Genomic DNA, 12,881 nt, shown 5'->3' on the forward strand with positions numbered 1-12,881 from the left:
GAAGCCTAAAGAAGGAATTTCGCTCCTGACCCTTCCAGAGGGTCCAAAGTGAAATTCCCAAAATCACCTAGTTTGCCCATGAGGAAGGTCAAGTTGTGGATTCCCAGCCTTTGGTGAGGAGAAGGATAGCGTATGCTTGCCTTGGAAGGCATTTTGGAGTAGAGACATGATGGAATTTGTCCAAAGATGCAAAATTCGCTCCTGACCCTTCCAGAGGGTCCAGGGTGAAATCCTTTGAAACTACTATTTTTCACCTTGTTTGGGCCAGGCGAGGAGCTAATTGTGAGGTCTAAATTGGCCAGGAATGCAAAATTCACTCCTGACCCTTCCAGAGGGTCCAAGGTGAAATTCTTATAGAGCCTGTCCCTGGAATGAATCTTGAACAAACTTCATTTTGATGTCTTCTTGTTTATGATTTAAAGTGTAAAATACTATGTTGAAATGAATTTATTATGTGTCCTTAATCATCTTTTGATTTGTCTTGCAGTTGAAGAAGACCAGGCCAAGACAAGGACGACCTTCTCTAGTCCAACATCAACAAGGACGACCTTCTCCAGTCTAGCATCATCAGGGATGACCTTCTCCAGTCTAGCATCATCAAGGACGACATCTTCCAATCCATCGTTCCAAGGAAAGGTACACCATCCATCCTGCACAGTCTAGCATTCCAAGGAAAGGTACACCATCCATCCTGCACATCGAAGACAAAGGAGGTTAAAGCAAGGGTTCATTGAAGAGGCAAACAGTTTCAGAAGAGTTAATTAAAGTTAGCTTCTCAGCATCATCAAATTGAATATCTACCAAGTTGCAAGTGTCAGACAAGGTGGCATCCCAGTCATCACTCCTCCAGTCGGATTGGTCCACCTCAGCGTGTCCAGATTCAATGTACCTGACTCATCAAAGATGGCATAAACTTCGATGTACCTACCCCAATTATCCATTGGCCGAATATTCCAGAGAAGACATGTGTCCAAATAATGCAATTATTTCATTGGTCAGAATTGAGTTGGTTGTAACAAACCCTAATTAGGGTTTTCATTGTAAAATCTCGGCCATTGATCTAAAATTGATCTAAGCCATTGAATTGTATTGAGAGCGCTATATAAGCCCTGGCTCCTCATTTGTAAAGGCTAATAGTTAGTCAATAGTCAGTAGTGGGGTGAATAGTTAGAAATAGTGAATAGTCAACTAATAGAATAGCAATTAGAGTAAATTAAGAGGACAAGGCAAGAAATTGTTGCCAGTGATTGTAAACAAACTCCATTTTCATTGAAGTTATGGTGAAGTGTGTTGTTTCGTTGCAATATGCATGGTCTCTTGTTGAATCTTCATTTTAGATGATAGATAATTAAATTGAATGAAAGAAGTTGTTGAATGCACCTGTGTGGAATCCGTCTAGTCCATACCACTAGCCTCTTACTGATTGTAAGTGCGCCCTACGTGGTCAACTGGCATAAAATGAGCTTAATCTTAAGTCGTACACATCTATTGTTCATGCATTATCTTGAATGGTGATCAGTGTCTGATGGCGTACGATTTGAATGTATTGGAAGCATCCCTTAGAAGATCACACTGAGTTGGTGTCAGATTGTTCAAGCGTGATGGTGAGACCCAGCCCAGTAGGACGCCACCTAGTCATTCATCCATCTTCTCGCATTCTAGTTAGTAAATAGGACTTGTGATTCTAGCAAATCAAACGTTCAAGTCATCAAGTGTAAGTCCCCTTGTGACTCCAGCAAAATCACATCATACCACAGAGAGCTTATCCACACGTAGAGATCCTACATAACAGAACCTTGGAGTTACTCTAACTAATTCTTCGGCGAGATCTTCAGCAGTCGGGAACTTTGTTCAAGAGAGGATAAGGTACCTTTAGGTATTTTATTCTGTGTTTGGTCGTGTACAAAAGACACATCAACAAGTCCTCATGGTCATGCCACAAGCTCTTAAGTCTTGTGCCACATGCCTATGTCTTTCCAGGTCTTCTTGCCACTTTACTTCAGTGTTTTTTTTTATGGTGAAGAATCCTAGCCTCATTGCCCTCCAACAAGTGTAGCCTTATTGTCTCGCCTTGGTTTAACACTTGCAAAAGAATCCTTCTTACCTTCGAGTTGTATTTCCCTTCAATCTTCACCAAATAATGGTAGGCAATCCACACAGTTTCAACATTTACAAATCTTATCTAGATGTAGTGGTGAAGTGAGGACTCAATATTTCTTGAAATCTTTCAAGCTACTTTTATAGATAGTGCATAAAAACTATTTGTGTACTTCACCAATTTGTCTTTTTTGTCTAGATAGCTGCCACTAAATATGCGTTTCTTCATACTATCCTCTAGAAAAAAAAAATCCTTGATGACTCTACAATATATTACTTAGTGGGATCTACCTTGTGATCAAAGTTTATCTCTTGTAATTCCTCCTTGGCTACCACACTAGCTTCCCACCATTGTTGAACATGAGTTTTGGCTTTGGAACGGGGTAAATGTGATTTTCTCATTATCTGAAAACTAGTTATAGATAAATATTTTTCCAAGTTCAAAATCAACTGTCAATGGCATATACATCAATATTTCCTCCAAAGGTGCTGATGTAAAGTATCCTTGGACTTTGAAGGGAGATGGACCACCAAGTGGCCTATATATTGTGGCTCAAAACATACTTGGAGTGTTTTGAAGCATTTGCGCAAATTGGTTCATCATCTTTCCAAAGCCATCTTGATCAACAAGGTCAAAGATCTAAGGAGTGAACAACTCATTCTCTAGCACCTATTGCAATCATTTACACCTATCAAAAAGGTAATCAAATTGATCTTTTGTTCAAACAAACTTTTATTATCCTGACTACATTCAATGCTAGATACAATCATGCAATAGTAAATAAGTTACAATACTACTAATCTCAATTAACTTTGTAACTTGAGGGACAATACAATAGTTCAGGGACTTAATATATTAATAAGAAACAATTAAACAAAAAATAAAACTAAATTTTAGAGAATAAAACAAATTTTTATTTCAATTGATAGCATATACAAAATGAAGCCTATAGGTGAGATGTATACCTTCTAAGCTACTTTCATGCTTCAAATTTAGCTATCATACAACTTTACAATACAAAACTAGAGAATCTACTAAAAATAGTAAATTACGGTTCCCAATAAGAACCAAAGACTTGCCACTTAGAAGTGACTTGTGTCCTCCTTGGATGTTGAATGAGAATAAACTTATTACAAAACGGAAAATGTTTGTTGGATATATTTATCTTTGGCAGCCCCACTAGTCAAGGCCATTGCTCCTAGACCATTGCTCAAAATTTAAAGTTCAGATACAAATTAGATACCTTAGATCAAAGCACTCAAAAAAAGTCCCAAGGCCAAATTCTCTTCCAAAGGCCCTAAACATGCAAAATATGAAAATGCTTCAAATGTCATGAAAATATTGATTTTTTTCTTAGTTTTGCCCAAAGCTGCCACATAGATGACCCAAGCTGATCCATGAATCAATTTTTCACATGAACATGGCATGGATTGTATTCTAGAATGGACATGGCTTAGGAGAGAGCCTACAAGTTCCAAACAGACCAAGCCTTTGGAAATTTTGAGGTGTCAAAATAGAAAGGAAATAAACCAATTCTATAAGGATAAACATGAATGAACACAAATTGTGTATTCTACATAAAGATTTTGTTAGGGAAGAATCAACCATTGATAACATGTTTATTAATTATTCTCAATTCAGTATAGAAACTGATGCACACAAGAAACAACATGTCAATTGAATATCTACTATATAATGGATACATTGAAAAAAATTGCAATTAAAGCAAACTGTAGATGCTAGTACAACTTATATTGATAGAAAGAACCAATTTGCACCAAATTTGTAAGCAGCTACTACAAAAATGGTTTATGGACAAATGAACTTACATTGTATACTCTGTTCAAGAAACCTTTCTTGCATCATGTTCCTATTATCCTTGTATGGTCTGCATAAGGAATCAGTATGTTCTGCATAATTACATGGGCATTTGGCTATTAGTCAAATGTTTTAATAAAAAACCCAAACTAAAACTAGGTAGGTAAAAGAAATTTGAATTTGCAATACTAGCATAAAAAATGGCAATTAACTTCGAGAATCTAATAAAGAACCTACAAATCAAATCAACAGGAACATATCAAATCGATCCTTTCAACAGTGAAAATCTGCAAGAAACCACAGTCAACTGTTCCTAGAAGCACTATATTGGGGATACTCAAAGCAATGGATTGACACCCTTGCAAAGAACTCATAATCAAAAAGAACAAATTTCAACAAGAAAAGAGAGTATCAAGAATTGAATTTTACTATATTGGATCATGTTGGTGTACGTTTTATCATTCACTAAACATTAGAATAAAATGTCCAAGGACACTCTACCCTCTCTTGAACAAAATCACTATGTATGCCAAGATTGCATGAAGACCATACGACAACTCCAAGGTTTATATGTGCGAACTAGAGACTTTATGTTGGATAGCTTCCTTGGTTATGTTTGCTGAAATACAAGGGGGACTTACGCTCAACTGATATCATTCACAAGTTAGGACTTAGACGAATTTGACAATAAATGATATCTTTTTGGATTTTCACTGTTGGATTTCAAAACAAAAGGATAAAAAAGGAGAAAGGTTTAGAAGTTCTATACCACTTCTAAGAACTCGAGAGACGGTAAAGATTAGGTGAAACTAACAACACTTTGCTTCGCCACACTAAGGACAACTACACAAAGTAAGTGCAAACTTCAAGGGTTGTGCTAAATATTTTCATACTATGAATAATACCATCAATTGAACAATATTTATCCAAAGTAGAAGTTAAAGCACCCACAATATAATTCCAGGCTAACTTTACACGATGAACAAAAATCATTTGTTCAAAAAAAGTATGAGCAATAGTTTCACCAATCTATACTATCAAATATTTCACTCATCTAACAACTTTGTAAGCAAATCTATTCTTTGTTGAAGAAAATATGCAACCACACGAGAACAATAACGTTTCAAAGCAAAATGCAAATGAACTTTTATTATCAAAGTAGCTCTTAGCAACAATTTCATAAATCTCTCCACACAATAAAATGAGAGAATAGGAGTTTATATAGAGTTCCGAAAAACAAATGAAAGGCCAAGATCAATCTAAGATCAACAGTTGAGATCAAACACCAAAACCATAATTAGGGTTTCCCATAATGGCAATAAGAGCAAACGCATGGAAGACAAGTGGCGCAAGGAGCTATCTCCTAGGAAGGCACATCCTTATCCTCTTGAGTGGCAGTATGTTTGATGAACCTGAACACAACTGGGCTGACCTCTTCCATCGTGACATGTGGCAGCATATTCACCCTAAATTCCATTCCGTCCAAGTCATCTGCATACATGGCAAAAGCATTCTCCCATTCCAATTCTTGCTTCTAGAAGGCATCCCAAATGGAAAAGAATTTCAATGCCCTAGTAAAATTTTGCTTCGAGATTGGTCTGGCGACAGTAAAGAATTTTTCCTAGGCCTCGAGCTTTATACTTTCCACCTGCATTTCATTTTCCCAGATTGTTTCCTTCTCAAGTAGATCAACGGCCACAAGGAAACTACTTAGGATAACTCAGTTGTTTGATGTGTTTTGCTGGTAAACACGAGGGGACTTACTTAGGATAACTTAGGATTAACTATGACTACTTAGGATAACTCGGTTGTTTGATGTGTTTTGTTGGTAAACACGAGGGGACTTAAGAATGTAACAAACTCATCTGCATCTAGTGATACTTTGATTCTCAAACTAGAGGAAATAAATAACAAAAGGATTAGGGTCTAGGGATCCTAAGGACAATGATAGTAACAGTTGGTGTTGCAGGTAGACAGACTTCAAATAAACTAGTTCCTGTTTAGCCAAAGATATACTCACAACTCCACCAGAATAGTGCAAGCTCCAAGGGAATAAAAGGATTTTCAAACTATGGATATTCATTAAGACACCCAATTCTGGCACAATCTGAGAGAAATACCCATAGTTGAACTAGGAACAATATTGGGTTTAGACTAACCATGCACGAAGACCTACAATCAACAAACCTCCAATGGTATGAACCTGAAATCGAATCAAATACCCTCACACTTCACCGTTAAGATCACTAAACTCTAACTAATCTAATGAAAAGAAACCATGTTAACAGAAGAAAACAAATGGCAAAACACCATGCTTCAATGTTTATTCACTTGCTTCAACTATCATTACAACAATTTTTGTCTAGCAACTTCTACTCTATACTATTTCTACTCCTAATTCTAACTGCTAGCTGTAAAAATCCTAACTATCTAACCTTCTAACCACCTTACAATGAGAGATGCACTAGCCTTTTATAGATTTTACATTCTGGATCAATGGCTAGAATTGAATTCATCCAATGGCTATGACCTGCCTTCTAGAAGCTCTGACAACATTCTAGTTAATGACTTCAACCACCTCCAACCACCTTTTCAGCTACCTGCAACTATTTTCCATTAATCTTGCTAGAAGACAAAGTTTCACTAGGCTCAAGGCACAAAAAGGTTTATCTGGTAGCTGGGAAATAACTAACTTGTGTCCACCTTCTGAAATACATTAAACGGGGCCCACAAGTAGTCATTTTACAATGAAGAAATTGTCTTTACAAACAAATTCATTTTGTTGTTTCTAGTTGTTCATTCTCTACTTCTAGATACTCCTGTAGCATTTTGTGTGCTTTGCTGCCTTCCAAAGATTTGGACTGGGATCACTTTGGCCCCTCGGCACTGTGGTTGTATCTCCCTTTTGTTCCTCGCCATCATCATGCTTTGCCTTCAACCCTGCAGCACGTTCCTCATCGTCACATTTACAAACCCGCCATCAGAGTCATCTTGCGAGCAAATTGCTCACTCTCCTACAAACAATCTCTTCCAGTGGCATCAATCTGCAAATATTTAATTTAACTTGAATTAATTCTCATGGATTAAATAATTATAGCAAATATCATTGATCATGTCGACCCTTATGACAAAAGTTACTAAAATCACAAACGGGAACCTTTGAAGCATACTACTTCATCACATCCGTGTGCATTTTCACTTAACATGGATCATAAGATTTCATTTAGCACTAGGGTCGGTATTTGTGAAAACTTAGGCTTTTTCACCCATTCACATTTTTCTCCCCTTGCTTTCTCCTTTTGAACCGCCTGTTGAATGGAGTCTAGGTTTTTGAAAGCCTTTTGTTTTGTGTTTTGGAATGTTTTGATGTTTAAAAGCAATCTTAGGCCCTACTTCGGCAATATCAAGAGCAAAGAAGCAAGAGTTAAATGTTTCAAACCCGTTTTGGTCCTTTTCAGTGTTTTATTCGAGATTATTAAGGACGACAACAAAAAATACGATGACTTACTTCTGTCGAACTTCTATTTTATTTTTGCAATTTTAAATAATCTTTACCAAACTAGGTGTTTTCTTTCTTTGACAAAGTCGCACAACCTTGCCTAACTTTGATTACTTTAAGTTTTTGTTGCTTTTGGTGGCCACTTTGGGATTATCCTCATTGACATCAAGGGGAAAACAAAGACTTATGATTTTCGCTTTCAGTATCTTGTGGCTTTAGAAGAAAATGATTTTTCTTTCAAAAAAAATTAACTTTTTTTTTTTAAACACTTGAAACTTAGTTTGGTGTTTTTATCAGCCTTGACAAGGGCGATAGCAAAACAATTTCATTCTTTTTAAAAAGAACGCCCAAACTTGGTATTATTTATGGTTTTAGAATGATCGATGACAACTTGGACAATTGACTCCGTTGAACTTTAATCACACTCCGTTGGCTCCTAAAAAACTTTAAATCGGATCTCGATGACTTTCGGTATTTTCCTCAGTTTGAGCAAGGTCGAGGTCATATTTCAAGCCCACACATTTGCCAATGCCATGCTTTGGTTTAGCAACTCTTTTGATTTTGGCTTTCTTGACTTTTGCATGGAGTTTGTGGTTTACTTCAAAGATGGCAGGTCATGGTGAAAATGTTTTAAAAAACTCCTTCACAGTTTTCGGTATTTTCTCGATCTGGAAAGAACAAAAAAAATGAGGATTTGCACCCTTGATGAAGGTCGACTTTCAACTTTAAGAACTTCGACCACCTTCGTTATTCTAAAGTACGACTTTGGTGTGAAGTTCGCGGTATTTTTGGGAATAACAAGGGCAAAACAAATCGCGAAATATATTGCCCTTGAAAAAAATACTAAACATGGTTTCGCCTTTGTAAATACTAAGAAATAACATTATTCTCTATATTTTTTTGGAGTTTTCCTCGGCATGCTTGAAGGTGATTGGAAAGCAAAACAGCTTAATTTTGTACCTAGAGCTCCCTCTTGTTGTGCATTTTGCACACACACCCCACCCTTCACGGGGACCCCCAAGTTGCCCTTGTAAAGGAGAGAAAGCCTTTGCCTTGTTCGTCTTTGTGCCTTCATAAACTCGTGAAGCCCAAACACCTAAGTTTACAAGTCTACTATTAGATGTCTAAATTCAAAACAAGAAAATCGCCCAGAAAGATCAAAATGCCCGATTGGCAAGTTAGGAGTTAAAGTATCAAAACCCGAGGTTCATTCTAAACCAAAACCAAGAAGCCTGAAATTCGCACAAAACGTAGAAACTCTCGAATTTCACAAAAATGAAATGGGTGTTTAAGAAGCTAGAAAAGCAAAATCACATATGTAGGTTGAGATGTCCGAGTTTCTAAGTCTGTTGAAAGGGCAAACAAAAGAAAGGAAATCGCCCAAATTCACTCAAAACCCTAAAATCACAAAGTGAAGGGCTTTCGAGAAGCAAAATCGCGTTTTTCACCTAGAATACGCAACATCATCAAAACCCTAAGTAGCACCCAAGTTTGGTGAGACATCTGAGAAAGTTTGGCAAAGGGACAGAGTCACACGTTTTCAAGCACAAGAGAGAAGGCACAAAATCGTGCAGAACTCCCTAAATACCTGAATTTTCTTTGAAACCAAGTGAAAATCGCATGTCAAAATGCCTTCGCGAAATCAAACAGAACCTCTAATATGGCCAAAAATGTAAAAACGCGAGGGCACTTGGTGGAAAATCGTGGGTCTCAACCTAAATGCCCGAAGTTCGATTCAAAGGCAAAGACCAAAGTCGCACATTTCTCCTATAAAGCTCGAGTTTCATTAAATAATATGGGGCCTTTAACTTGGTAAAACAAAATTGCATATTTTATGTAAAGTCTCAAAATTCATTAAGTACACATGCGCTTGGTGGAAAGTTGCTAATTCCATAGGAAATGGCCGATTTTTTCAAGCCAAAGTTACGCACTTTAAGTGATAACTAAAAATCACACTTTGAATGTGAATGCCCGAATTTCATATCAAAGTACGGGTATTTTTAGCCAATAAAGAAAAGCTCGCGCATTTTTAAACCAAAAGCCTAAGTTTACAAAATGAAGGGGGCGTTAAAAACTTAAACATGCAAAATCGCGCAATTTGCTCGAAATTTGCGAATTTCCTTGAGAAAGGTGTTTAAAATAAACCTAAGCTCGCCACATAAAGTTCGCTGTTTTAAATTGAAATGGCCGAATCTCATTTCATGTCAAAGTTTGACATTTTTAAAAACATAGTAAAAATCGCCCAAAGATTGTAAAGAGCCAAGTTTTGCCAAGGAGTCAACTGAGTGAAAGTCGCACATTTTAATCTTAAAACCTTAATTTCGCAGAGGGGACTTATATTGTTCTAAGAGCAAACGTCTTTCATCTTCGTCGAACCAAGGCCCAACATCGCTTAAAAAATTTAATATTTGTTAAATTAAATTATTTAATTTTTCAAAATGATTATTCCAGGTTGAAACTGATTGTTTGCATATTGACGACATCAACAAGATAGGATCGCGATCAACACCGAGAAGCGAAGATGCATAAGAGCGGGCTCAAAACGACAATCCCAGGCGCTGCCAATGAAGAACACACCGCAGAGCATAAAACAAAACACGAGGAGACGTGTCATCACTCGAACCGCAGAGTTGAAGTCCACCAACCAGAACGAAGATAAAAGAACACTCAGAATGCAACAAGTGTATGCATTCTTACAAATACACAAATGGAACTAATTCCAGAAAATCAGTTGCAAAACTGAATTGCTTTAATGTACATAACTACCTGTGGGCCCCGTCTAATGTATTTAAAATGGGGTGACATAGGTCAATTATTTCCAACTACCGAATTGACCTGAATTGATGCCAAACAGTTGTAGGTAGTTGAGAAAGTGGTTGGGAGGATAACTGAGGATTAACTAGGCATGGGTTAAAGCTGCCAAGTTCTAGAAGGCAGATCAGGACTGTTGGATGCAGTCAATCCTGGCCTCTGGTTCAATTTGTAAAATCTATAAAAGGCAGGATGCCTCTCATTGTAAGGGGTTAGATTCTAGTTATATTTTTAGGAGTTAGGAGCTAGATGCAGTTTTTTTTCAGATTAGGAGTAGCATAGAATTGCTGCAGAAATTGTTGTAATGGCAGCTGAAGCAAATATATGAACATTGAAATATGGTGTTTGTCATCTTTGTTTTCTTCTGTTTACATGGTTTCCCTTTAGTTGGTTAGTTAGAGTTCAACGGTTTTAATGGCAAAATGTGGGGGGTATTTGATGCATTTCAGGTTCATACCATTGGGGATCTGCTGATTGTAGGTCACCGTGCATGGTTAGTCTGAACCCAAAACCGTGCTTGGTTAGTCTAAACCCAAAACTGTGCTTAGTTCAACTATAGGTGTTTGTTTTAGGCTGCGCCAAAATTGGGTGCCTAGATGAATCCCCATAGTCTGAAAATCCATTTATCCTTTGGAGCTTGCACCATTCTTGTCGAGTTGTGAGGGTGTCTTTGGTGAAACAAGAACTGGTTTATCGAATTTTGTCTACCTGTTGCATTAGCCGTTATCATCACTGTCCTTAGGTTTCCTAAACCCTTCCCCTTTAATTTTATTTCCCATCTTGAGAATCAGCATCGTTGGATGCAAATCAGCTTGTTGTAAACGTAAGGCCCCTTGTGTTACCAGCAAAACACATCAAACAACTGAGCTATCCTGCAATCAAGAACTGACATTTGGAACCTTGAGGTTGTCCCCTTTGATCAATTAAAACAACATTAGTGATTCCTTACACAAGAGAGGATAGGATACTCAGCGAGAACATTCTATTCTGCATTGACTGGATAGAGTTGTAGCAATACGATTTTAGCCAAGTCAACAAAATTTGCGCTAGAAGGAGGGCATGATCATGATGAATGTCTAAACAGCTAAAACCAAATCATATCAATCCATATTTGCGAGGAGTAATCTTATAGCCTTTTTTTTACCCTCCTCCACATCAACAGAATTGGCGCTGGAAGGAGGGCCCCTGTCAGGTTCGTTGCAGCAGGTTGAGTTTATTGTACCCTTTAAATGTTATATTTGGGATATGCTAGATCCCTGTTGTCATCTCCCCACTTCTCTAGTTCCTATCCAGATGTATAGATTTCCCTAACTTCCATCCCCTCACAGTGTAGGGGGATGATTGATTAGCCAAAGGGGACAACTACTTAGACATATTTTGCTTTGGTGAACCTTTAATAATACAACTTAATAATCTTATATTATAAAGTTACTTTTTCTAAATTTAGAAAAAGTTAAGAAAAGTCGGCCTTTTATAGGGTTTTATTACAATGTCGGTTTTCATCAACAAAAAATGGCAAAAAAAAATTTTCTCGGGGGCTACCACCCCCGAACCCCTGCTCGAGGCCCGGCCCGGCCCCGGACCCCGACAAGGATACGTGCTGAGTGTACAGTACTTTGCTGATCAGTCGCCATATTTCAACAATCTCCCACTTGGAGACTGATCAGGCTCCACACCGAACAATCTCCCACTTGGAGACTGAAACTACACGACACCACTATACATGCAACATCCGCTGGATAAAACACTAGGACTTGACTAGTATAAATTCGACAATTATCAATCAAGAAGACCAACAGAAACTGATGAAGAAATCAGCTTCTCCTGTGGAACTGCCTTTGTGAACATATCGGCAGGATTCTCACTTGTGTGAATCTTCTCAAGCCGTAACTGACCCTCCTCCAAAATAGTCCGGATGAAGTGGTACCTGAGCTGAATGTGCTTTGTCCTTGAATGAAAAGCAGAGTTCTTCGCAAGATGAATGGCACTCTGGCTATCAGTATACAATGGGCTATCCTCTTGTGTTTGACCCAATTCCTTCAAAAAACATTGCAACCAAATCATCTCTTTGCTGGCTTCTGTAGCAGCAACATACTCAGCTTCAATGGTTGAAAGTGCAACAACCTTTTGCAACCTAGAAATCCAACTAACTCCAGTTCCCCCTATAGTAAAAACATACCCTGTAGTACTCCTCCGTGAATCAATATCACCCGCCAGATCAGAGTCAACAAATCCACTTAGAGCAGCAGTAGATCCTTTGAAACATAATGCCTTCGTAGTAGTTCCTTTCAAATACCGAAGAATCCATTTCACAGCATTCCAATGTTCCATACCCGGATTACTCATAAACCTGCTCACAACTCCCACTGCATGTGCAATATCTGGCCTTGTGCATACCATTGCATACATCAGACTGCCAACAGCTGATGAATACGGGATGTTAGACATTTTATTAACCTCTCCCTGTGTCTTTGGGCACATCTCCTTAGTCAATTTGAAATGACTAGCCAAAGGTGTACTAACTGCTTTTGCATCCTGCATGTTAAATCTTTTCAACACCTTCTTTATATACTCACTTTGGGACAAATTCAAGGTTCTATTTTTCCTGTCCCGTGTAATCCTCATATCGAGAATTTGCTTAGCTGCACCCAAATC

At 37.9% G+C, this 12,881-nt stretch overlaps 1 protein-coding gene across 1 annotated transcript in view; it reads right to left on the reverse strand.

Moving 5' to 3' along the window:
* The window catches only part of LOC131077358 (uncharacterized), a 200,824-nt gene that overhangs the window by 31,272 nt on the left and 156,671 nt on the right, over positions 1-12,881 (reverse strand). Inside the window, exon 5 of the mRNA XM_058014843.2 lies at positions 3,928-4,008. Coding sequence (XP_057870826.2) covers positions 3,928-4,008 — 81 coding nt within the window. The remainder of the gene's footprint in view (positions 1-3,927; positions 4,009-12,881) is intronic.

The sequence above is a fragment of the Cryptomeria japonica genome, chromosome 4 (genome assembly GCF_030272615.1).
Source record: "Cryptomeria japonica chromosome 4, Sugi_1.0, whole genome shotgun sequence".
Classification (NCBI taxonomy): domain Eukaryota; kingdom Viridiplantae; phylum Streptophyta; class Pinopsida; order Cupressales; family Cupressaceae; genus Cryptomeria; species Cryptomeria japonica.